This window comes from Palaemon carinicauda, chromosome 34 (assembly GCF_036898095.1).
Source record: "Palaemon carinicauda isolate YSFRI2023 chromosome 34, ASM3689809v2, whole genome shotgun sequence".
Taxonomy (NCBI): domain Eukaryota; kingdom Metazoa; phylum Arthropoda; class Malacostraca; order Decapoda; family Palaemonidae; genus Palaemon; species Palaemon carinicauda.
Window position 1 is genome coordinate 13,341,785 of NC_090758.1, and position 24,645 is coordinate 13,366,429.

A 24,645-nucleotide genomic window follows, 5' to 3' on the forward strand; every position below is an offset into this window, starting at 1 on the left:
TTTGCCTGCATACAGCCCTAGATCCGAACCCTCAGGCTCCTTTCATGGACTCCAGAGAGGAAGCTACAGGAGTAGAAGACAGTCCCGCCATCAAGGCGGGCCTAGGAAAAAGGGGGCTCGGAGAAGGGAAGGACCTAGATTCACTCCCTCACAACGCGGTGGTCCCGGTAGGGGGAAGACTTTACCACTTTCGTGACCATTGGACCTTCGGTCTGTGGGATCATAGCATAATCTCTAACGGTTTGAGAGGAAAATGGCCTCAAGGTCCTCCTCCTCCGCCAGTGACCTTCTCCCAGAAATCCACTCCCGTCCTGAAAGAGTACACCACAGGGTTACTCAAGAAAAAGCAATCAAACGACTATCTCTCAGGTACGGACCTTACTTCCCCGTGGGACCGTCACCACCTCTGTCGATCTTACCGACCGCTATTAGCTTGCGCCTATAGCTCGAAACTTCTCTTCTTATCTGGGTTTCCACCTAAGCAGGAAAGCCTTTGTGTTCAAGACATGCCCTTCGGCCTCAACATTGATCCCAGGATATTCACGAAACTGGGAGAGGCAGTGTTAGAACAACTCAGGAACCAAGAGATACAGATCATTGCTTATCTGGCCGGTTGGCTCATTTGGGCCCGGCCGGCCATAGAAGGCAACAGAGCTACGAAGGAATTACTTTGATTGCTCGACAACCTGTGATTTCGGGTCAATCTCCATAAGTCTCGCCTGCGACCATCAGGCCACTTAGAATGGTTAGCCATTCAGTGGGACCCTTCGAAGCACACGTTGTCTCTCCCTTCCAAAAGTAAGAGGAATAGGTTCCAAGATCAAGAATTTCTCAAGCACAAACAGGTGTCCAAAGAGCCTAGAAAGTATCCTCGGCCTTTTCCAATTCACTTCAGTAACAGATCTCCTATAAAAGCCAAACTCAAGACATCAATCGATTTTGGAGAAAGAGAGCTACAGTATCTATAAGAAGACAAGGTCTCGAAGATCCCCTCTGTCTGGAAAATGAGACTACGCCCATGGTCCAAACCGAAGAACCTCTCCAAAGCGGTTCCTCTACAATTCCCACCTCCACAAGTGACATTCCATTCAGCCGTGTCTCTAAGTGGATGGGGGGATTACTCCGAACATCAGATGTTTCAGGTTCTTGGTCACTCGCCATGAAACAGTCCCATATCAATGTTCACGAAGCCATGGCAGTGTTCTTGACCCTGAAGAGAGACTCTCCTCCGAGGTCGACCCACATCAGAGTAGTGTCAGACAGCACAGACGCGGTACACTACGGCAACAGAGGAGGATCCAAGTCACCCAACCTGAATCAAATCCGGGTCACTTTCTTCGCCTGGGCAACAGAAAAGAACTGGTTCCTGTCAGCACCTCACCTAGCGGGAGACCAGGATGTGAGAGCGGGCTCACTATCCAGGACGAGTCCCCTGGAGTCAGAATTTCATTCCGGTGGATACTCAGGCTCGTTCCAGGCATCCAGGTAGATCTATTCACAACTCAGATCAATCACAAACTTCCTTGTTATGTGACCCCAACCCTGGACCCTCGGGCTTATGCCATGGACGCATTACCCCGGGATTGGATCCATTAGAAGAAGATTTCCCTTTCTCCCCCAGTGAATCGTCTAAAAACTTTTACACCGACTACGCTCCTTCCGGGGCCCAGTGGCTTTAGTACCACCTCACTGCCCAAGAACAGTTGGTTCCTCTCCTCCTCGAGTGGAAACTGCGTCCCATCCGGATCCCTTTCCTCAAACTGACCCGAGTATTCCAAACTCACTGTGTCAGATTACTCAAGGATGGCCAAAACCCTAACTTGGTAGGCTAAAGGAAGTTGGCAGCTCGTAGAGACGCGAACATTGAACCGGAAAACGATTTCTTCATCGAATCAGACAAAAGGGACTCGACAATTCCCCAATATGATTCGGCCGTTAACCCCCAAAATAGGCGGTCCCCTTGGAAGGTTATTCCTCTTCTCCAAGATACTTCTCTATGTCCGGTCACCACTCTCAGGGCCTTTTTAGCCACGACTGCTACCCGATCGTCTGGCCCCTTGTTTCTCAGAGAACAAGGAGGTACCATTTCCATACGTGGTATTAGGCAATAGATCCTATACTTCATTAAACAAGCCAATCCCGGATCATTTCCCCATGCTCATGATATCCGGTCTGTAGCTACCTCCATCAATTATTTCCAGAAGTTGGACTTTGATGACCTTATAAAGTTCACGGGTTGGGAGTCTCCTATGGTCTTCAAACGCCACTATCTAATGAACTTATAGGCTCTTAAATACCCAACTTTTGCAGCTGGGAGCCTTATCTCTCCCCAGTGATCTTTTGTTCTTCCTTTCATCCATCTCTTTTCTTCTCCCTCCTACCCGCCACTCGCACCACGACGCCGCTTCCTTGGTGGTTCGTTAGCCCTAGTTTTTTACATATTAGGTTGTTATGATTGTAACTATTATTGTTTACCGTGGTTATAGGGTCGGGATATTCTTAGCCATGTCAGTTTTGTTGCATGTTTCATCTGATACTCGGAGGCTTCCCTGTTATCATGTTTGTTTAACCTTACTCCCACTATGCCCTGTGGCTAGTTTATGTGTTATGCCTACTTACCTTAATTATTTATGATTTTCTTTATATGGTGTTGTTTCTCTCCCCTCATTAAATTGGTTGTTATTGTTGGGCTTGGAAGGCATTCTCTGGTACATTTTCACCGGGCGCCACAGGTCGACCCAGAAAAGGGATTTTGACGAAGGAAAAATCCATTTCTGGGGAGAGACCTGTGGCGCCCGGTGAAACCCTTCCCCCTTAATTTCCACGATCCCACCCTTTCCTTTCCAAGCCGTCATGGCCATCACAGAAGGATGTTGTTCAGATGGCGCTCGCGTCGTGGCGTGGTGGTGTGGCGCTGGTGCTTGGCTAGGGCCGTTGTATCGGCCCATCCCTTTGACGAAGGAATTAACTAAATGGAAGACAACCTGTGAATAGTGGTTTTCACGCGCCTTTGCTTTATACACGACACCCAAAAGGTGCTCGCGCGAGGGTAGTAACCTCAGCATTCCCTGCTTTTATCTTTCTCTGGTATAATTGGAAGGTTTTATCAGAAAAGATACTTAAGAAGGACTCCTTTTCACCGGGCGCCACAGGTCTCTCCCCAGAAATAGATTTTTCCTTCGTCAAAATCCCTTTTTTATTACCACATTGGGGTAGTTAAAAGGCTGTGTGAGGAAATCTGTATTGAGTCACGGTTTGAGTCAATTTTCCTGGACCGTGACAAAGTTACTGTATATTAAATTGAGTAATTTTTTCATTGTAGTCCACAATCAATAAGTTTTGTATTATTTAAAATTTATTTTGGACAAAAATGAATGTCCTTTTTCTTTTTTCCTGGATAGGTTTTAACCCTTTTACCCCCAGGGTATATGGAAATTTCCAACCCTTAACCCCCAAGGGGTTATTTTTTTCCCAGCACATTTTGCAGTATATTTTTTTAAAATTGCTCTAACAGCCTTAATTTTTGTCATAGAGAGGTCAGGTTGGTCTCCTTCTCTTGGAAAATGCCTGATTTTTTTCAAAAAATTATCAAAACTATGAAACTAAAAAATTTTATAGCATTTTTTTGCAAGGACGTACCGGTACGTCCATGGGGGTAAAGGGATGGGTTTTGTGAAACGTACCAGTACGTACTTTGGGGGTAAAAGGGTTAACTGTGTATTCCTTCCTATAAACTTTATTTGCAAGATTGAGGGTTGGGATGATAAATTGATATCTAGTGTGACATGCATATATATTTTTTGTAAGCTACTGTAATGTTGCCTCTAATAATAACTGTGTTGTATAGATCTTGGTGTAGGGCATTGTTGTCCTTCATGAGACAATGTTGAGATGGACCAAAGAGATAGTGGGGGGAATATGAAAAACAAAATATATAGATAGGAAAAATACAAAGAATTTTACATTACTGTACTGTATTTTTATTACTGTATATTTTTATATATTTAATTTGTATTTATTAAATTATTATGCTTTGGTCCCTTAACACTGTCTCAATATTTCTTTCTTTGCATCAAGCCCTACTCCCTGTAGGCCTTGGAGATAGTAGCTAGAATTACAGTCACGCAGTTTAACAGTTCCTAATTTGTGCATATCCTCAACCTGTGGGGCATTTGGAATACTGTACTGACACAAGAGAATCCAAAAGTGAAAAAAAGGTGTTTGAAGATTCCTTATACATTATAGACATTAAAGGAAACTTGAGGAGACAAGATGTAAAGATTTCAAGGTTGTGATAAGTCGAGGGATGCGGCGTGTAGAGATTTCAAGCTTGTGATCGGATGTTTTAGAGTTTTTTACTGTGAGGGATTCTTAGGATGTAAGTGCAGTGGACACTTTAAAGAAAAACCCTACAATTGTGTATTCATTATCAGTAGGTAGTCGGAGATTCATGTCCAGACCCTGATGTCTCAGTGTAGGTCGTGAACCGCAATGTTGTGAGGTTCTCCTACAAGCTTGAAAGTTTTCTTATGTCACAAGCTTGGAACTTTGTCTTGACTATTTTGACCTTGACCGTAAAGGCTCTGACTTGATGATAGTTGCTAGAAAATCAGCATCACAAACCAAATAGGATTTTATTTGGAAAAAGGATTTATATCTATTATTTCGTTTTTGTCTGTGTGACTATGTAATCAAGAGGAGGGGCCTCTTTCTAATGTTGAAGTGAGAATGTAGAGATAGGTAACATTGTTTTACAATTTCTTTGATTCAACCTAACTGAAGTAACCTATCAAATTACATTTGAATTTAGCCCAAATATTTACACTTATGTTGGTCTTTATTTATACTTGTATATGTAGATTAAATATTTAGAGGATTTATTCCTAAGAGGTTCTGTATGGAGATATTCATGTCTCTCCTGGTTTTGTAGACCTGTATTTTCTTAGTATGGTAGTTATTTTTTCCATTTCCAAATAAAGGGATTTTGACGGAGGAAAAATCTATTTCTGGGCTCGACCTGTGTTGCTCGGTGAAATGCTCCTTATAGCACCATTTCTAAGGCATAAATACTGCTAAATATACCAGAGAAAAAAAGATGCATGGAATGCCAGGAATAAACCCAGCTCGCTCACTCTAATGAGTGTCGGTATAGTAACTGGGGTGTGTAAGAACCACGACCATAGGTCCCTCCCCAGTTAGACCTCTCCCTCTTCAACATCCCCTGGAACTTCGAGGTGCCGATCTACACCTGACTGCTGCCTTCTGCTACGACTATCCTCCCCTCATTCTTTCCCCTGCATAATCTGTCCCCTTCTCAGCCACCAATTTAGAGTTTTAAATATTTAACTTAGCCGGTGAATATATAATAGCTGCAACTCTGTTGCTCGACAGACACATACATAAAAAACTCGCGAGCGATCGCTACGCAGGTTGCGGGTGTGCCCACCAGCGCCAACTGTCGGCCAGATACCACTCTCGGATGTAAACAAAACCTTCAATTTCTTCTCTGTCGACGTGTCGACAAGACGTACTTTTACTCGCTGTTGAACCTGGAGTTTTTCCCATCATATTTGGTGAAGTACTTTAATTTGGTTTGAGCTTTCGCAGTACAGGTGTTTTTCTTCAAATAAATCCTTGAACTCGTTTTTGGATAGATTTAATTTTTGATGACAAAGAGAGTATGGACTTTCTTTGACTTTTAAATGGCCGACCCTTCCCTTAGACGGAAGTGTGTTTAGGCTTTTAGCAATTATCTTATCACGTTATAAATTAATTATAGATTTTCCTCTATATATTTTATATCTCACCGCCTTTATTAGGCCTCTTCAATTAACTTTCCATTTATAATAAAGATAAAAATAAATTTTAATGATTTGTTTATATGCGACCTTTCCTGAGAGTAGGCGGTCCTAACTTGGAAACCGAAGTTAAACAACGTTGAGCCCTTTCAATCGTAAATAGCTTTTAAAGAGCTAATGATTTAAAACTTTTTAAATGAATATTTTTTAATAGATATTTTATGAAAGATTTTCTTTGAATAGTCTTCGTACTGTTTCAAAGATGAACTAACGTTTAGTTTATTTATGCTACGCAGTTTGCGCTCTATCGTTACGATAGAGAGAGAGAGTATCACGGTTTCACTTTGCAGAAAGAGTAAATCGATTCTGACGTTTTGTTCATTCTTCTTTCAAAGCTTAAATGTTTTAAATTCTATTTTAAAGGAACTTTTTAATTGAAAAACCTTTCAGTTTTTTCCTTTGGTCAAATAACATGTTTTTTTGACGAAACGTAAGTGGGCTCTTCTCTTAGGTGCGAAATCAAGAGAGAGAGAGAGAGAGAAAGATAGAGACGGAGGGAGAGAGAGGAGAGAAAACGTTCCGTTCAAGAGGGTAACGTTGTTCTCGAGTTACTCTCGTCCCTAGTCTCTGTACGGGGAGAAAGGATAAAACGTTTTTAGTTTTTTATTCTCGTCCCCAGGCAATGTACGGTGAGAGATTGAAAACGTAGTTTTGAATGAACTAGTGTTTAGTCTCTTCCCCAGCCACTGAATTTTTTATCTTAAAATATGTTTACTGTTTTTTGCTGGTATTAATGTGCTTGCATTATACGACTGATTTCGCAATTACTACCTTTTGATGAGGGTAGAATTGCGTGCTTCAGGTAAAAATCAGTAAAAGTTTCGATTTCAGTGAAATAAGTGCAAAACAGAAAATCGTAGTGATAAAGTGATATTGCGCAAAGTGTTATCAGTGTTGCGACCGAGGGTTCGTCTGTTCGTGCCTGTCGTTCGCCTAGTCCGGGACCTCTTACAAGCTCCCAAGCCCAGGGGAGAAGTAATGTCGTACGACTTATGGGTTTGAGAGGCCTTGATCAGCGAACAGACATTCCCTCTATGGTATCGGGTGTATCTTACCAAGATCACCCCTACCATAAGGCGAGAGAGACGATTTTCTCCTCGTCATCCGAAGGCTTTTCGCATAAGAAACCTGAAACAAGGTTTCGAGGCCCTTAAGCGAAAGTCAGTCCTTTCAGGACAGGTCCAGCGTCCTGGTTGTAGCCATTAGGACAGCTCTGACCCTATGCAGTCATCGGAAGACTGCTCGCCGCCTAACAAAAGCGTAACACAGACTCCGAGTCTTTTTGTTGGCAAGGTTTTGCGGTCACAGACGTTACCCTCGTCTCTTACCGCAACCATTTCCATTGATCCTAAATGGGTTGTACGGCAAGACATGCAGAATAAGCTTGCCTCCCTTATGGAAGACTATTCTGCCGATAAGTCCGTTGAGCCTAGCCGTTTATCTCATCGAGATCCTGGCTTTCAGCCACCCTAACGTTCCTTTGTGCGTCCTGTTGACGTTGGCGTAGCTAAGTCACGTCAGTCAGGTTGTTTAGAACCTCACTCGATGCGGTCTCGTGTGGATTTTCAGCCACATTTGGACGTTAGGCCACTTGCTGATGCTCCTGTTGACGTTCAGGACGTTCGCTAACAATCGGAGTTGACTTGTTTTGACGCTGAGCGTCAACCTCCGCAGTCTCGAGTGGACGCTGTGCGTCCTCACGCACCTGTTGTTGTTGACAGTTCACAGACTGTCAAGCAGTTACATGACGTTGCGTCCTGGTCTTTCGCACCTGTTGTTGTTGACAGTTCACAGACTGTCAAGCAGTTACATGACGTTGCGTCCTGGTCCGCTACTAATGCACCAGTGCGTGTGGACTCTGCTTGTAAAGCATTGCCACCACGGTAGGTCTCTCCCTTGCTTGAGACTCAGCTATTATCGGACAAGGTTCCTTCAGATGAGGAAGTTGCTGTTCCCCCTCCTTCTGATATTCCCTTGAGGACTCTGTCAGACGGAGAGGAGCCTAAAGCTGCTTAGCCCTCTATGGACTTTAAATAAATCATGCTGATTTTTAAGGATCTTTGTCCGGATCTTTTTGTAACTGCTGCTCCTCGTTCGCCTAAACGTCAGAGCTTACACTAGGCCTAGCTACTTCGAAGCCGTTGTTTTATAAGCTAGTGCTCTCTCGCTCTCCTAGAGAGCTTTACGTTTGCTAGGCGACTGGTTTATCACCAGGAGGAGTTTGGGGGATACAGCCTTTGCTCTCCCTTCTTTTAAACTGGCTTATAGAGCGAGAGTCTGATATGACACGAGAGAAGTTCTCGGCTTGGGAGTTCCTGCCTCTGCCCAGATAGACTTCTCAAACCTTATAGACTCTCCCTGGCGCCTGGCCATGAGACGCTCCAAGATTTTATAGGTCAACTTCACAGCTGTTTTCGAGCCTTTGAAGTTTTGCTGTACAATTATGTCATGCATAAACAAGGCTTTCAGGGATGGCTCCAATGATCTGACAGCCACGTTCTCTGCAGGAACAAGTCCCTCAGGGATGGCTCCATGATTTGGCAGCCATGTTCACTGCAGGAGTACGTAAGAGGCAAGTGCGCTCAATGTGTTCATTGTCAAGACAAACTTCACGATGAAGTCTTCCAGGCTGTCTTGACAGCATTTATGGAAGGCGACTGGATGGTCTCTCTCGACCTTCAGGAGGCATCCTTCCACATTCCTATACACCCGGATTCCCAACCGTTTCTGAGGTTTGTTTACAGGAATGTGGGGTACCAGTTTCGAGCTATCGGGGATCCGAGCCTCCCTGTACTTGGACGACTGGCTTCTCAGAGCATCGTCCAGCCTTCACTGTCTGCAGGATCTACATTGGATGTTGAGTCTGGCAAGGGAGTTGGGACTTGTGGTCAACCTAAAAGTCCCAACTGATCCCATCCCAGATTATTCTATTTTTGGGGATGGAGATTCGCAGTCAAGCCCTGCTCGAAGTCCAACTAATGCTGAAAAGAAAACGTTTATTCAGTCAGGAGTTGGAACAGTCTCGTAGGGACTCTCTCATCCCTGGAGCAGTTTGTCTCACTAGGGAGACTACCCCTTCTGCCTCTCCGGTTCCATCTAGCCTCTCACTGGAACTAGGACAAGACATTAGAGACGGTATCATTCCCAGTCTCCGAACCAATAAAGGCATGCCTGAAATGGTGGGACAGCAATATCAGTCTGAGAGAGGGACTATCCCTAGCAGTCAAGAACCCAAACCACGTGTTGTCCTCAGACGCGTCGGGTTTGGGTTGGGTGCGACCCTGGACGGTCGGGAATGCGCTGGTCTGTGGACCTCAAGTCAGAAGAGCATGCACATCAACGGCAAGGAGCTATTAGCAGTCCACTTGGCCTTGATGATATTAGGAAGCGTCTTCGAAACTAAGTGGTAGAGGTCAACTCAGACAACACCACAACTTTGGCGTACATCTCCAAGCAAGGAGGCACACACTCCTTCACGCTGCTCGAGATCGCAAGGGACCTTCTCTTATGGTCTAGAATTCGAGGCATCTCCCTGTTGACGAGATTCATCCAGGGGGACTTGAACGTCTTGGCAGACTGTCTCAGTCGGAGGGGTCAGGTGATACCCACGGAATGGACCCTCCACAAGGACGTGGGCAAGAGTCTTTGGGCTTCTTGGGGTCAACCAACCATAGACCTCTTTGCCTCCTCGTTGACCAAAAGGTTACCAATCTTTTGCTCTCCAGTCCTAGATACAGAAGCAATCTACATAGACGCGTTTCTACTGGATTGGTCTTTTATGGACTTATATGCATTCCCACCATTCAAGATAGTCAACAAGGTACTGCAGAAGTTCGCCTCTCACGGAGGGACAAGGTTGACGTTGGTTGCTACCCTCTGGCCCGCGAGAGAGTGGTTCACCGAGGTACTTCAATGGCTGGTAGACTTTCCAAGAAGTCTTCCTCTAAGGGTAGATCTGTTACGTCAGCCCCACGTAAAGAATGTCCATCAAAGCCTCCCCGCTCTTCGTCTGACTTCCTTCACACTATCGAAAGACTCTCAAGAGCTAGAGGTTTTTCGAAGGAGGCAGTCAGTGCGATTGCAAGAGCTAGGAGAGCTTCTACCATTAGAGTATACCAGTTGAAGTGGGAAGTCTTTCGAGACTGGTGCAAGTCAGCATCTGTGTCCTCGTCCAGTACCTCTGTAGCCCAAATCGCAGATTTTCTTTTACATCTGAGAAAGGTTCGCTCCCTTTCAGCTCCCACGATTAAGGGCTACATGAGCATGTTGGCTTTGGTCTTTCGACATAGAGGCTTAGATCTTTCCAACAATAAAGATCTCCAAGATCTCCTTAAGTCTTTCGAGACCTCTAAGGAACGTCGTTTGGCAACTCCTGGATGGAACTTAGACGTGGTCCTAAGGTTCCTCATGTCAGACAGGTTTGAGCCATTACATTCAGCCTCCCTGAAGGATCTCACCCTCAAGACACTTTTCCTAGTGTGCTTGGCTTCGGCTAAAAGGGTCAGTGAACTTCATGCCTTCAGTAAGAACATCGGCTTTTCTACAGAAAAAAGCCACTTGTTCACTTCAACTTGGTTTCCTGGCCAAAAATGAACTGCCTTCTCGTCCTTGGCCTAAATCTTTTGATATTCCTTGCTTATCAGAGATCGTAGGCAACGAACTGGAAAGAGTATTATGTCCTGTTAGAGCTCTTAAGTTCGATTTAGCTCGTACTAAGTCATTACGAGGGAAATCTGAGGCATTATGGTGCTCAGTTAAGAAACCTTCATTGCCTATGTCAAAGAATTCTTTGTCATATTTTATCAGATTTTTTTAATACGAGAAGCTCATTCTCACTTGAATGAGAAAGACCGATGTTTGCTTAAGGTTAAGACGCACGAAGTTAGAGATATAGCAACCTCCGTGGCCTTCAAGCAAAATAAATCTCTGCAAAGTATTATGGACGCGACTTCTTGGAGAAACAAGTCAGTGTTCGCGTCATTTTACTTAAAAGATGTCCAGACTTTACGAGGACTGCTACACACTGGGTCCATTCGTTGCAGCGAGTGCAGTAGTGGGTGAGGGTTCTACCACTACACTTCCCTAATTCCAATATCCTTTTAATCTGTCTCTTGAAATGTTTTTAATATTGTTTTATGGGTTGTTCGGAAGGCTAAGAAGCCTTTCGCATCCTGATTGATTTGGCGGGTGGTCAAAGTCATTTCTTGAGAGCGCCCAGATTAGGGGTTTGATGAGGTCCTGTTGTATGGGTTGCAGCCCTTGATACTTCAGCTCCTGGGAGTCTGTCAGCATCCTAAGAGGATCGCTGGGCTCCGTGAGGAAGACAGACTTACAAGGCAGAGTAATCGTCTAAGTCAACTTCCTCACCAGGTACCTATTTATTTTGGTTTTGTTATATTGATAACTGCCAAAATGAAAAAACTCTTAGCTTATACGCTGTAAACATAATTAACTCTGGTCTCTACCCACCTCCTTGGGTGTGAATCAGCTATTATATATTCACCGGCTAAGTTAAATATTTAAAAATGATATTTTAATTATAAAATAAATTTTTGAATATACTTACCCGGTGAATATATAAATTAAATGACCCTCCCTTCCTCCCCAATAGAGACGCAGTGGGATGAGAAGAAATTGAAGGTTTTGTTTACATCCGAGAGTGGTATCTGGCCGACAGTTGGCGCTGGTGGGCACACCCGCAACCTGCATAGCGATCGCTCGCGAGTTTTTTATGTACGTGTCTGTCGAGCAACAGAGTTGCAGCTATTATATATTCACCGGGTAAGTATATTCAAAAATTTATTTTATAATTAAAATATCATATTTTTTTATATGCTTGTAATATAATTTTTTCTCCTAATGTTCTCTAAGTTTACTTAAGCTTGACGAGATCTTACTTAGGTGAGCTATTTATTATAGATCGCAGATTTTCCACTGAATTAAATCAACGGTCGTACTACCTGTTTATTCAGCAAGCTCAAAGCAAGAAAATATAATAGGAGAGTTTGAGGTTCTAGCTGGATCCCCTTGCCCAGAATAAAAAATCGAGGGGTGATGCCTAGTGCCCAGTTCTCTTGCCTGTTTACCTTTTGCCCAGATTTCTGGATATTCCACAGTTTTATCTTTTTGTGCAGTGAACGTTGGAGTCTAGTCGGCATTCGGACACTAGGCAGTCTGCATGCTACATCTAGCCACAGTCCGCAAACCACTACAACGAGACCATGTCTCAGACGTCATTGTCTCTGAGAAGAGCTCCTGACCAGTCTACTGATCAACCTGTATACAGGAGAGGAACTTTCGACGCTGTTGGTACCAGACTCGCCATCATCGCAAATGTTTTATTGTCAATCTCCATGCACGAGCGAACTAAAACTAAACCATTTAAGCCCTCATCTCTCCAGGGATGCTAAATTATTACTAGTGCAAAATGAACATCCAGAATTTGCCAGGACAAGACCATGAGCATCCTACTTTCAACTAGGGTTGTAGCTTAGCTAGTAATAATATGTTATTTTTATAATAAAATAAATTTTTGAATATACTTACCCGGTGATTATATAAGCTGCAACTCTGTTGCTCGACAGAAAACTCTACGTTAAAAATCCGCCAGCGATCGCTATGCAGGTAGGGGGTGTACTTCAACAGCGCCATCTGTCGTGCAGGTACTCAGTACTCAATGTAAACAAAGAACTCAATTTTCTCCTCGGTCCACTGCGTCTCTATTGGGGAGGAAGGGAGGGTCCTTTAATATATAATCACCGGGTAAGTATATTCAAAAATTTATTTTATTATAAAAATAACATTTTTCAATATTTAACTTAGCCGGTGATTATATAAGCTGATTCACACCCAGGGGGGTGGGTAGAGACCAGCAACAAATGTTTACATTATTATGAGCTAAGGATTTTTTATTTCATTTTAGCAGTTATCAAAATAACAAACTTAAAATAAATAAGTACCTGGTAAGGAAGTCGACTTGAACAATTACTCTGCCTTTTTAAGTACGTCTTCCTTACGGAGCCTCGCGATCCTCTTAGGATGCTGAGCGACCCCTAGGAGCTGAAGTATCAAGGGTTGCAACCCATACAACAGGACCTCATCAAAACCTCTAATCTAGGCGCTTCTCAAGAAATGACTTTGACCACCCGCCAAATCAAGTAGGATGCGAAAGGCTTCTTAGCCTTCCGGACAACCCAAAAACAATAATAAAACATTTCAAGAGAAAGATTAAAAAGGTTATGGAATTAGGGAATTGTAGTGGTTGAGCCCTCACCCACTACTGCACTCGTTGCTACGAATGGTCCCAGAGTGTAGCAGTTCTCGTAAAGAGACTGGACATTCTTAAGATAAAAAGACGCGAACACTGACTTGCTTTTCCAATAGGTTGCGTCGATTATACTTTGCAGAGATCTATTTTGTTTAAAGGCCACGGAAGTTGCGACAGCTCTAACTTCGTGTGTCCTTACCTTCAGCAAAGCTTAGTCTTCCTCATTCAGATGGGAATGAGCTTCTCGTATTAACAGTCTGATAAAATAGGATAAAGCATTCTTTGACATAGGCAAAGATGGTTTCTTAACTGAACACCATAAAGCTTCAGACGGGCCTCGTAAAGGTTTAGTTCGTTTTAAATAGAACTTAAGAGCTCTTACAGGGCATAAGACTCTTTCTAGTTCATTTCCAACCATACGATAAGTTTGGAATATCGAACGATATTGGCCAAGGCTGAGAAGGCAGCTCGTTTTTGGCTAGAAAACCAAGTTGTAGAACATGTAGCCGTTTCGGATGAGAATCCGATGTTCTTGCTGAAGGCATGAATCTCACTGACTCTTTTAGCTGTGGCTAAGCATACCAGGAAAAGTCTTTAAGGTGAGATCTTTCAGGGAGGCTGATTGTAGCGGTTCGAACCTGTCTGACATAAGGAATCTTAGTACCACGTCTAAATTCCAACCAGGTGTAACCAAACGACGCTCCTTCGTGGTCGCAAAAGAATTAAGGAGGTCCTGTAGATCTTTATTGTTGGAAAGATCTAAGCCTCTGTGACGGAAGACTGATGCCAACATGCTTCTGTAACCCTTGATAGTGGGAGCTGAAAGCGATCGTTCTTTCCTCAGATATAAGAGGAAGTCAGCTATTTGAGTTACAGAGGTACTGGTCGAGGATATGGATACTGACTTGCCCCAGTTTCGGAAGATTTCCCACTTCGATTGGTAGACTCTAAGGGTGGATGTTCTCCTTGCTCTAGCAATCGCTCTGGCTGCCTCCTTCGAAAAGCCTCTAGCTCTCGAGAGTCTTTCGATAGCCTGAAGGCAGTCAGACGAAGAGCGTGGAGGCCTTGGTGTACCTTCTTTACGTGTGGCTGACGTAGAAGGTCCACCCTTAGGGGAAGTGTTCTGGGAACGTCTACTAGCCATCGAAGTACCTCGGTGAACCATTCTCTCGCGGGCCAGAGGGAAGCAACTAGCGTCAACCTTGTCCCTTCGTGAGAGGCGAACTTCTGCAGTACCTTGTTGACAATCTTGAACGGAGGGAATGCATATAGATCTAGATGTGACCAATCTAGGAGAAAGGCATCTATATGAACTGCTGCTGGGTCCGGGATTGGTGAGCAAAATATTGGGAGCCTCTTGGTCATCGAGGTTGCGAAGAGATCTATGGTTGGCTGGCCCCAGGTGGCCCAAAGTCTCTTGCATACATCCTTGTGGAGGGTCCATTCTGTTGGAATTATTTGTCCCTTCCGACTGAGACAATCTGCCATGACATTCAAGTTGCCTTGGATGAACCTCGTTACTAGTGATATGTCTAGACCTTTTGAACAGGTGAGGAGGTCCCTTGCGATCTCGTACAACGTCAGAGAGTAGGTCCCTCCTTGCTTGGAGATGTACGCCAAAGCCGTGGTGTTGTCCGAGTTCACCTCCACCACTTTGCCTTGAAGGAGAGACCTGAAGCTTTTCCAGGCCAGACGTACTGCCAGTAGCTCCTTGCAGTTGAAATGCATTGTCCTTTGACTCGAGTTCCATAATCCCGAGCATTCCCGTCCGTCTAATGTCGCACCCCACCCCAGCCTACGTCCGATGCGTCCGAGAAGAGAACGTGGTTGGGAGTCTGAACAGTCAGGGGAAGACCCTCTCTTAGGTTGATATAGTCCTTTCACCAAGTCAGACAAGACTTTATCTTTTCGGAAACCGGGATCGAGACCGCTTCTAGCGTCTTGTCCTTTTTCCAGTGAAAAGCTAGATGGTATAGAAGAGGACGGAGGTGTAGTCTTCCTAGTGACACAAACTGATCCACGGATGACAGCGTCCCTACCAGACTCATCCACAGCCTGACTGAGCAGCGTTCCTTCTTCAGCATCTTCTGGATGGATAGCAGGGCTGGGGGCTGATCGTCTTGTTCAGCAACGTCCTCATCAGAGGGTTCCTCATCCGAAACTGATGAGGAAACGGCAACGGAGTGGGCAACGTCTGACTCGCTGAATCCGGTCGCACTGGTGGATGCGTGACGGAGCCGGACGCAATATCATGGAACTGCTGCACAGTCTGTGAACTGTCAACAACCATGGGTGCGCGAGGAAGCACAGCGTCAACCCGAAACTGTCTAGACCGTCTGGGTTGTGCAGTCAACACCCTACCGGGTTGCTGAGGTTGACGCATTGCGTCACAACAAGTCACCTCTGCTGGTTGTTGAACGTCAACAACCACCTCCGAGCGTCGCTTAACGTCAACGTGCGGCTGGCAACCCACACTGGGTCGCATCGGTGGAGGAACCACCTCAACTGGCAGACGCGAGTAGGTTACCTCAGCGTCAACAGGGCGCACAACCGACCGGTTGGAAGGTTGTTGGCCAGAAGGTTCTTCTCCGCATTTAAGTCCTCTATCAAGGACGCCAGCTTGGACTGCATGTCTTGCAGCAAAGCCCATTTAGGGTCTACGGGAGCAGGTGTGGCAACAGACGGGGTTAGCGACTGAGGCGGAACCGTTTACCATCCCTGAAAGCCTTGTTATGCGTGACATAATAGTACAGCAAAACTTCAAAGGCTCGACAACAGCTGAGAAGTTGACCTGTAAACAACTTGGAGCGTCTCCTGGCTAGGCGCCAGGGAGAGTCTACCAGAATTGAGAAGTCTATCTGGGCAGAGGCATGAACTCCCAAGCCGAGAACTTCTCTCGTGTCCTATCAGACTCTCGCTCTATAAACCAGTTTAAAAGAAGGGAAAACAAAGGCTGTATCCCCCAAACTCCTCCTGGTGAAAAACCAGTCGCCTAGCCAACGTAACGCTCTCTAGGAGAGCGAGAGAGCACTAGCTTAAAAACAACGGCTTCGAAGTAGCTAGGCCTAGTGTAAGTTCTGACGTTTACGCGAACGAGGAGCAGCAGTTACAAGATCCGGACGAAGATCCTTAAAAAAAAATCATCATGATTTAATTAAAGTCCATAGGAGGCTAAGCAGCTTAAGGCTCCTCTCCATCTGACAGAGTCCTCAAGGGAATATCAGTAGGAGGGAGAACAGCAACTTCCTCATCTACAGGAACCTTGTCCGATAAAAGCTGAGTCTCTCACTGGTGCATTAGTAGCGGACCAGAACGCAACGTCATGTAACTGCTTGACAGTCTGTGAACTGTCAACAACTGAACTGTCAACCACAACAGGTGCGTGAGGACATACAGTGTCCACTCGAGACTGCTTTGACTGCCTAGACTGAGCAGTCAAAACAACTCTAGAATGCGGAGGTTGACGCACAGCGTCAAAACAAGTCAACTCCGATTGTTAGTGAACGTCTAGAACGTCAACAGGAGCATCAGCCAGTGGCCTAACGTCCAAATGCGGCTGAAAAACCACACGAGACCGCATCGAGTGTGGTTCTAAACAACCTGACTGACGTGACTAAGCTACGCCAACGTCAACAGTAAGCACAAAGGAACGTTAGGTTGGCTGAAAGCCAGGATATCGATGAGATAAACGGCTAGACTCAACGGACTAATCGACAGAATAGTCTTCCATAGGGGAGGCAAGCATATACTGCATGTTTTGCCATACAACCCCTTAAGGATCAACGGAAATGGTTGTGGTAATAGACGAGGGTAACGTCTGTGACCGCAACACTTTGCCTACAAAAAAAGACTTTCGGAGTCTGTGTTACGCTTTTGTTAGGCGGCGAGCAGTTATCCGATGACTGCATAGGGTCAGAGCTGTCCTAATGGCTGTAACCAGGACGCTGGACCTGTCCTGAAAGGACTGACTTTCGCTTAAGGGCTTCGAAACCTTGTGACAGGTTTCTTATGCGAAAAGCCTATGGATGGCGAGGAGAAACAACGTCTCTCTCGTCTTATGGTAGGGGAGATCTTGGTAAGAAACACCCGATACCATAGAGGGAAAACGTCTGTTCGTTGGTCAAGGCCTCTCGAACCCATAAGTCGTTCGACATTACTTCTCCCCTGGGCTTGGGAGCTTGCAAGAGGTCCCGGACTAGGTGAACGACAGGCACGAACAGACGAACCCTCGGACGCAACACTGTAACACTTTGCGCCTCGGACGCAACACTGTAACACTTTGAGCATATCACTTTATCACTTCGATTTTCAGTTTTGCACTTATTTCTACCTGAAACACGCAATTCTACCCTTCATTAAAAGGTAGTAATTGCGAAATTAGTCGTATAATGCAAGCTCATAATACTAGCAAAAAACAGAAAACATATTTTAAGATAAAAAGAAAAATCAGTAGCTGGGAAAGAGACTAAACACTAGTTCATATAACTACGTTTTCAATCTCTCACCGCACATAGCCTGGGGACGAGAATAAAAAACTAAAAACGTTTTATCCTTTCTCCCCGTAAAGAGACTAGGGACGAGAGTAACTCGAGAACAACGTTACCCGCTTGAACGGAACGTTTTCTCTCCTCTCTCTCCCTCCGTCTTTATCTCTCTCTCTCTTTCTCTCTTGATTTCGCACCTAAGAGAAGAGCCCAATTATATTTCGTCAAAAAAACATGTTATTTGACTAAAGGAAAAAACTGAAAGGTTTTTCAAATAAAAAGTTCCTTTAAATTAGAATTTAAAACATTTAAGCTAAGAAAGAATGAACAAAACGTCAGAATCGATTTACTCTTACTGCAAAGTGAAACCGTGATACACTCTCTCTCTATCGTAAGGATAGAGCGCATGTTGAACGTCCTGAACGTCAACAACTGCCTAGCATAAAAAACTAAACGTTAGATCATCTTTGAAAACAGTACGAAGACTATCAAAGAAATTCTTTCATAAAATATTACATTTAAAAAGTTTTAAATCCTTTAAAAGCTAAAGACGATATAAAGGGCTCAATGTTGATTAACTTCGGTTCCAAGTTAGGACCGCCTACTATCAGGAAAGGTCGCATATAAACAAAACATTAAAATTTATTTTTATATGTTTATAATAAATGGAAAGTTAATCGAAGAGGCCTAATAAAGGCGGAGAGATATAAAATATATAGATCTATAACGTGATAAGATAATTACTAAAAGCCTAAACACACTTCCGTCTAAGGGAAGGGTCGGCCATTTAAAAGTGAAAGAAAGTCCATACTCTCTTTGTCACCAAAATTAAATCTATCCAAAACGAGTTCAAGTTTTGAGATGAAGATAAAACACCTGCATAGCGAAAGCTCAAAACTAGAATAGTGTACTTCACCAAATAGTTGTGAAAACAAATCCAGTTAGTAACAGCGTATTAGTAGGTCTTGCCGGTAGCCCGACAGAGAGAAAATTGAGTTCTTTGTTTACATTGAGTACTGAGTACCTGCACGACAGATGGCGCTGTTGAAGTACACCCCCTACCTGCATAGCGATCGCTGGCGGATTTTTAACGTAGAGTTTTCTGTCGAGCAACAGAGTTGCAGCTTATATAATCACCGGCTAAGTTAAATATTGAAAAAAGAATATATTAACGAATACATTCTAAGAATAATATGTAGTTCATTCAACACTAATGGCTAATGGCAATTTTAAATAATGAGGAAAAGGCTCCTAAAAAAAATAGCAGGAAGACGACTAGGACGTTTCCAACCTACCATCAAAATTGAATGGTCTGTGCAGTGTTTAGTCGACATCTGGCTGCACTTTTCGATATACAGTACTGTACAGTGCATAGGTAAATCTACCTTAAAGTCCTGCTCTTCCTTCGAAATTGTGACAGGCGGAAAATATTAAAGTCTAAGTAATTCTTCTTCAACTCATTTCTCTCCTACCCTCAGGGGTGAAAACTTCAGTAAGGTGCAGTTGAAGACGTTGGACTGGTAAGTAACAAGGCACAGAAAGGGACATATGAAAAGATAAAAGATAGGAAAAATATAATTGAGGACTTGACTCAAAGAACCTTTAGTTTCTTTTACAATCCCTAGCCTAAACTAGGTTGAATTTTACATGACTTCAATTTCAAGAGATTTATACCGGAATACAATTACAAAATGTCTAACCTGATAATATTAATCTTGATAACGTGTACCATCAAATTTGGTTAACCAAAAAGTAATAGATTTTTTTTATCTATCATTTAATTATAACTACAAAATTTTTTCAGAAGCATAAAAGGCAGATAGGTCATTCTACTATAAATTTTTACCAACGTTAAAAGATGGAGAATTATCTGCCGACCTCATCACTACCGTCTCTCTCGTGTTCTCTCTTTCTATGGCTCTCTCCAGCTGCTACCCTCAACAATCAACTAACAACAGGGTGATTGATATCTTGATCACGTCAACATAAGTATACCGTAGCACTGGATCTTAGAGAATGGAACACAGGTCTCTCAAATTTATAAGCGGCCAGTGAAAAACAATAGGCAAGACAGAAAAATACAGCACCATTTACGTCTTCTATCATGCAAGGGATAAATCACATTTTACTACAATACTGTATTTTACTGTTGTATAAACTTCAAGTAACAAACCACACAAAAATACAGTATCATTTTACGTCTTCAATCATGCAAGGGCTAAATCACTTTTTACTACAATACTGTATTTTACTGCTGTAACTTCAAGTAAGAACTACACAAAAATACAGCATAATACAATTCAGTAAGAAATATTTTAAACTCAATGCAAAGAATAAATATAATCAAACAAGACAGGACTAACAGATAAATCTAGAGTGCAGTTACTGTATGGAAAAAGACATCAAAATAAATTAGAATCTAAGAGACACTACATGTGAATAGAATAGATGATAAAAAGACAGTAGATTGGGAGGTAATATGTCTCGGAACACCTATTGAAAGGCTTCGGAAAATACTAAAAAAGGATAGAAGATCCAAGTCTGATAAGAGTTTGACAAAAAGAATAGAATACAAGACAGAAGAGAGCAGAAAGAGATAAAGAAATTTAACGTTGAACCACATAACATGTAAATGATCTAAAATACATTTATGACGATCATCAATGCCAAATGACTCTCTCAAATGATAAAAGGAAGTCGATGGCACTCACATTATCCCGATCCATATCAGCGCCGCCGCCGGTGCAGTTAACCCCACCGGTCGCGTTGGAGACCGTCGGAACGTCATTCAAAACCTAAAAGGGCAAACAGAATTACCAACATTATCAACGTTTCATAATGGGTAATGGACTGAAGGGATCTTTTTAATGTTTATTGATTATTAACATCTGGTACGATAAGCTGTGTTGGGTAGATATTAACAAGTTAGTAAATTAACAATTTCTTTTTACGAGTAAAACCTACGTACCCATTTAGATACAGTAAACGCATAACGTAAGTGGGAGTGAGAAGGGCTTGGGAGGAACCCGTTAGGGGGAGAAGATCGAGAGAGAGGCAGAGAATTAGATGGCGAGACAAGGTGAGGGATGGCATGGAGAGAAGAGGTTTGGTGGAAGAGGATGCTTTTGATAGAAGGCATTGTAGAGGGCGCATCAGGCAACCGACCCCTTAGTGTAGGGATAACAGTAGAGAAGAAGGTGAAGGAAGAGGTTTGGTGGAATAGGATGCATTTTATAGAAGGCATTGGAAAGGGTGCATCAGGCAAATGACCCCTTAATGTAGGGATAACAGTGGAGAAGATGATAACCTAAGTCGGAAAGACACTACACAATTACCATATGTTGTTATTAGCCTATTTGAAATGTCCCTGCCTGGTAATCTACTGGATAGGGGTTCGATACCCTTTCAAAGCTCTATAGTTTCTAGCAGTGTCTGCAAGTTCACCGTCCTTGTGAGCAAGGGATGTAAGGTATGGAGGAGCCTATAGGTCTACCTGCTACGTCATCAGCAGCCATTGCCTGGCCCTTGCTGATCCTAACTTGATGGAAAGGAGGCTTGGGTACTGATCATCTGTGTATACGATCAGTCTCTAGGACATTATCCTGACCATTGCCTCTGCCATTCATGTGCAACCTTTAAATGCTTCATGGAAAGCCAAAATTTTTTCACAGGGTTTATGCCAACGTTCAGGTCACATGCAACTAATTTGGGAAAAAAATCTATAAAAAAGAATAAGTTTACAAACATGACTAATGTGCTGTTACCACAAAATCTGTCAAAATAAATTAGGAATCATTGGACAGGCTAGTAACTGAAGTTTATGAGATTTAAGCTAAGAAGTCAAGCATTCTTGGCCATTCAATACTCTAAAACATTAATATCTATAAAATATACAATATTACAGAATGAAATTCAAGCCTAGTTAAAAATCGTCTAACTAAAATTTAAGTGAGAAAGCTATCTTTCTTTATAATCCAAATAGTTTATCTACACAGTATAGAAATCAGTGCTTCCTTTGTGGAACCTGCTTTACAAATAACAGGAATTGAGCTCAATTTAATCAGAAATATAACAAATTTTAAAAGTGATTTGTATTTTTCACTGAAATACAAACCGCACTCCTCTATAATACGGACATTGAATCATTGACATGGTAATGACAGGAGGCGCGATGGGCAGACCCCACTCGCATGCACATCACAAAATACCCACTTTTGCCCTGAGGCATAGGACTGAGAGGAGTGGTTTGCATAACTAGAAAAATCTAATTTAGTTTAAAAATTTGGATTTTTTCTTACACATACACAAACCTCTTCCTTCAAAAAGGGAGACTTGCTCATTGGTGGGAGAAAGTCTGCTAGAACTATTTGGAAGGTTCTTTACTTACAGGGACATGCTATCCTTCATGATTCAATAAAGAAAGGATAGTAATGCTAATAACTAATCAAAGAGAGGAAGTTTTTGAGGCTTCGACCAATATTAGTGCATGGAAAACCCATCTCTCTAATTATGACCCAAGCAGTGTCATACCAGGCAGATTGAGAGAAATATTTGGCAAGACACCAATCCATCCTCCCCATTGTCAGAAGTATGAAGCACCTGCTTCTTTGCAGATGTAGTCTGCAAGAAAGGTGCTCTGTCGTGTAACCTGCCAGCGTCGGACATCTAATCGGCTTGTTAATGGGCCCAAGCTACTGCTGTTTCGTCTTGAGAAGGGAGTAAGAGAGAGGTAGAAGAGCCAGTCATTTTATATCTCCTTGAGACTTCATAACGAATGCATTACCTTGGACGAGAGGCGTACTATAAGAACGTCCCATGAAGGAGCTTATACTGTCGCATAGCTACAGAGCAGCCGCCTCAGGATTAAAGGAAAGGTGTCCACAAGCCTGCAGGCAACGTCCGTAAGGCAGAGGTAATCTGAAGCTTCAATCTCAACCTCTAGCTCAAAAAACTGACAGGCAAATCGGACGGCTCCTAACAGAGCTAGGCTTGCGAGTTGTTCCTCAAGATGGCAGCAGAATGAAGCACAAAAGTAGGAGCAATGCCCACCCTTACCTGGCTTACATATCCACCTCACTGAACCTTGAGGTAGCAGTCAGCAGGCGAGAAGAGCACTCGCTAGGAAACCCCAAAGGAACTTTTGACAAAAAGCCTACTGCAAGAATATTACCGCTCCATTATGCCTTTGCCAAAATCGATTTTGCGAAGGGTATGTATTCACCCCAGCATCATTTGTATGTTTGTGAGAAACTTTACACAAAAAGAACAGTACCAATTTTGACCGAACTTGGTTGTCATGATGGGTATGACCAAAGGATGAATCTCTAATATTTTGGATAGAGTACATCAAAGTACGAGTACGCAGCAGTAGTTTGAAAATAATTGTATTGTTAAGTAAATGGCAAACATTTTGTCGGTTTATTTTTTGTTTATGAAAATTACGCAAAAACTAAGGAACCAATTTCAACGAAAATTGGTGGCCAATTCCATTAGCATTTGAAGAAAATGCATCGGAGTATAAATACTCAGTGGAGTTTAGAGTAATATAAGACTGCTTTGCATGGCAAAGGCATGCTCTCTACTGAGTGCCCCTCTAATTGCTTATTAGAAGAAACGTGCAAAGAGAATGGGAGTGGGAAGGAGTTGGTTAAGGATGCTTTCCTCTTCCCCTACCACGAGTGGCTCGAAGGTTCCTGTGGATCCAGAACTGGCCCATACTCTCAGCCTGTATATACAAGTTACTGTACTAAGAAATATTTTCAGCCAAATAGCATTCCCAGGTATTTCATATTTTTCTTTGGTTTCTGATCAAACTCTATTGAATCAAGATCCTCAGATCATTATAAGAGTGAGGAGTAGTCTCGGTCTCGTCCTGGAAAAACTTCAAAGAGGTCATTCCTAGCAGGCCAAGCTTAACACTTAGGTGGAAACTCGTGTTAACACTGTATGAATAAAAGAGACACTTTGAGAATGACTAAAACACTTGCATACACTAAAAGTGTGTCGAGTCACCAAAAGCATGAAGGTTTCTTCTCTGGAGGCTTAGGTATGGAGTAATAGTTCCAACTGAACTCATCCTGACAAATATCAATTCGAATGAGAGGAGCACAGACTCGTGTTGTGTCTCTGCTACGACTTAAAAACCCGATGGTCGGGACTGGAATAGGTCATACAAGATTTGTGTAAAATTCCAGGATTATCTTAACTGTCACACATCCACATATGGAACCTGGAAGGTAGGTCTGGAACAGATTCAGACTGAGGATGAAGAGGGAATGGGCAAGGCAAGGCAATCCACCCTACTGACAGCAGGGGATCTATATCTGCATCGCATCCTCACTCCTTCCTCCCAACAACCCTCTTGGAATGAGCTTACGAGGGGCAAGACTCGGTGGAGTGGAGTCTAACCCCTACGGGAGGAAGAAGCTGCTGATAGTCACTACAGAGATTTAGAGAATACCGGGACCAAAAGACCAGACCCCTTGAGGGTCACTGCACGGTGGGTAAAGGAGTGCTGATGCACGATATCCACTTCCACCGCTACCTCAATTTCACTAGAAAGAATACAATCCCTTGTTATTCATAAATTACTGTACTTTATATAGTTCAGTACATACAAATACCTGCTAAAAGTAACTTGGGACTTATAGCGATCAGTCTCCCCCTTCAGGAGGGAGTGACTGTACTCATCTGCTATCTGGTACCTCTGGGATCGATCAAGCGAAACGTGAGCTGGTGTTACAGTTAACGCTGTTGCCACCAGGTGCAGGTGAACAGTCCTACTTTGACTGAACATTGGCACAGTAGGCCAGGGAAGGGTCGCCACTGAAAAATTTCACATTTTTATAGCGATATAAAGGGAATTGTTTCTTATACTTTTGCACCAATCAGTGCTGATACGGAGTTAGCACTTCGGCAGATACCTTTTGGGATCTTTGGGGTCATTTAGCAAACGTGAACCCCATGTGACAACCACTTTGTTTCATCCTCCCTCGGACCAATCACCAGCACCTTACAGTAGGTGGATAGGTGTATT

The 24,645-nt window shown here is 43.3% G+C and overlaps 1 protein-coding gene across 4 annotated transcripts in view; it reads right to left on the bottom strand.

The window, feature by feature from the left end:
* Positions 1 to 24,645, bottom strand: part of LOC137627076 (uncharacterized) — a 95,338-nt gene that overhangs the window by 36,740 nt on the left and 33,953 nt on the right. For 2 of the 4 annotated variants that reach the window (XM_068358062.1, XM_068358064.1), the window contains exon 2: positions 20,321 to 20,404. The exons of the other annotated variants lie outside the window; for them this stretch is intronic. In XM_068358062.1, the coding sequence (XP_068214163.1) occupies positions 20,321 to 20,404 (84 nt within the window). The remainder of the gene's footprint in view (positions 1 to 20,320; positions 20,405 to 24,645) is intronic. 4 annotated transcript variants of the gene reach the window in all.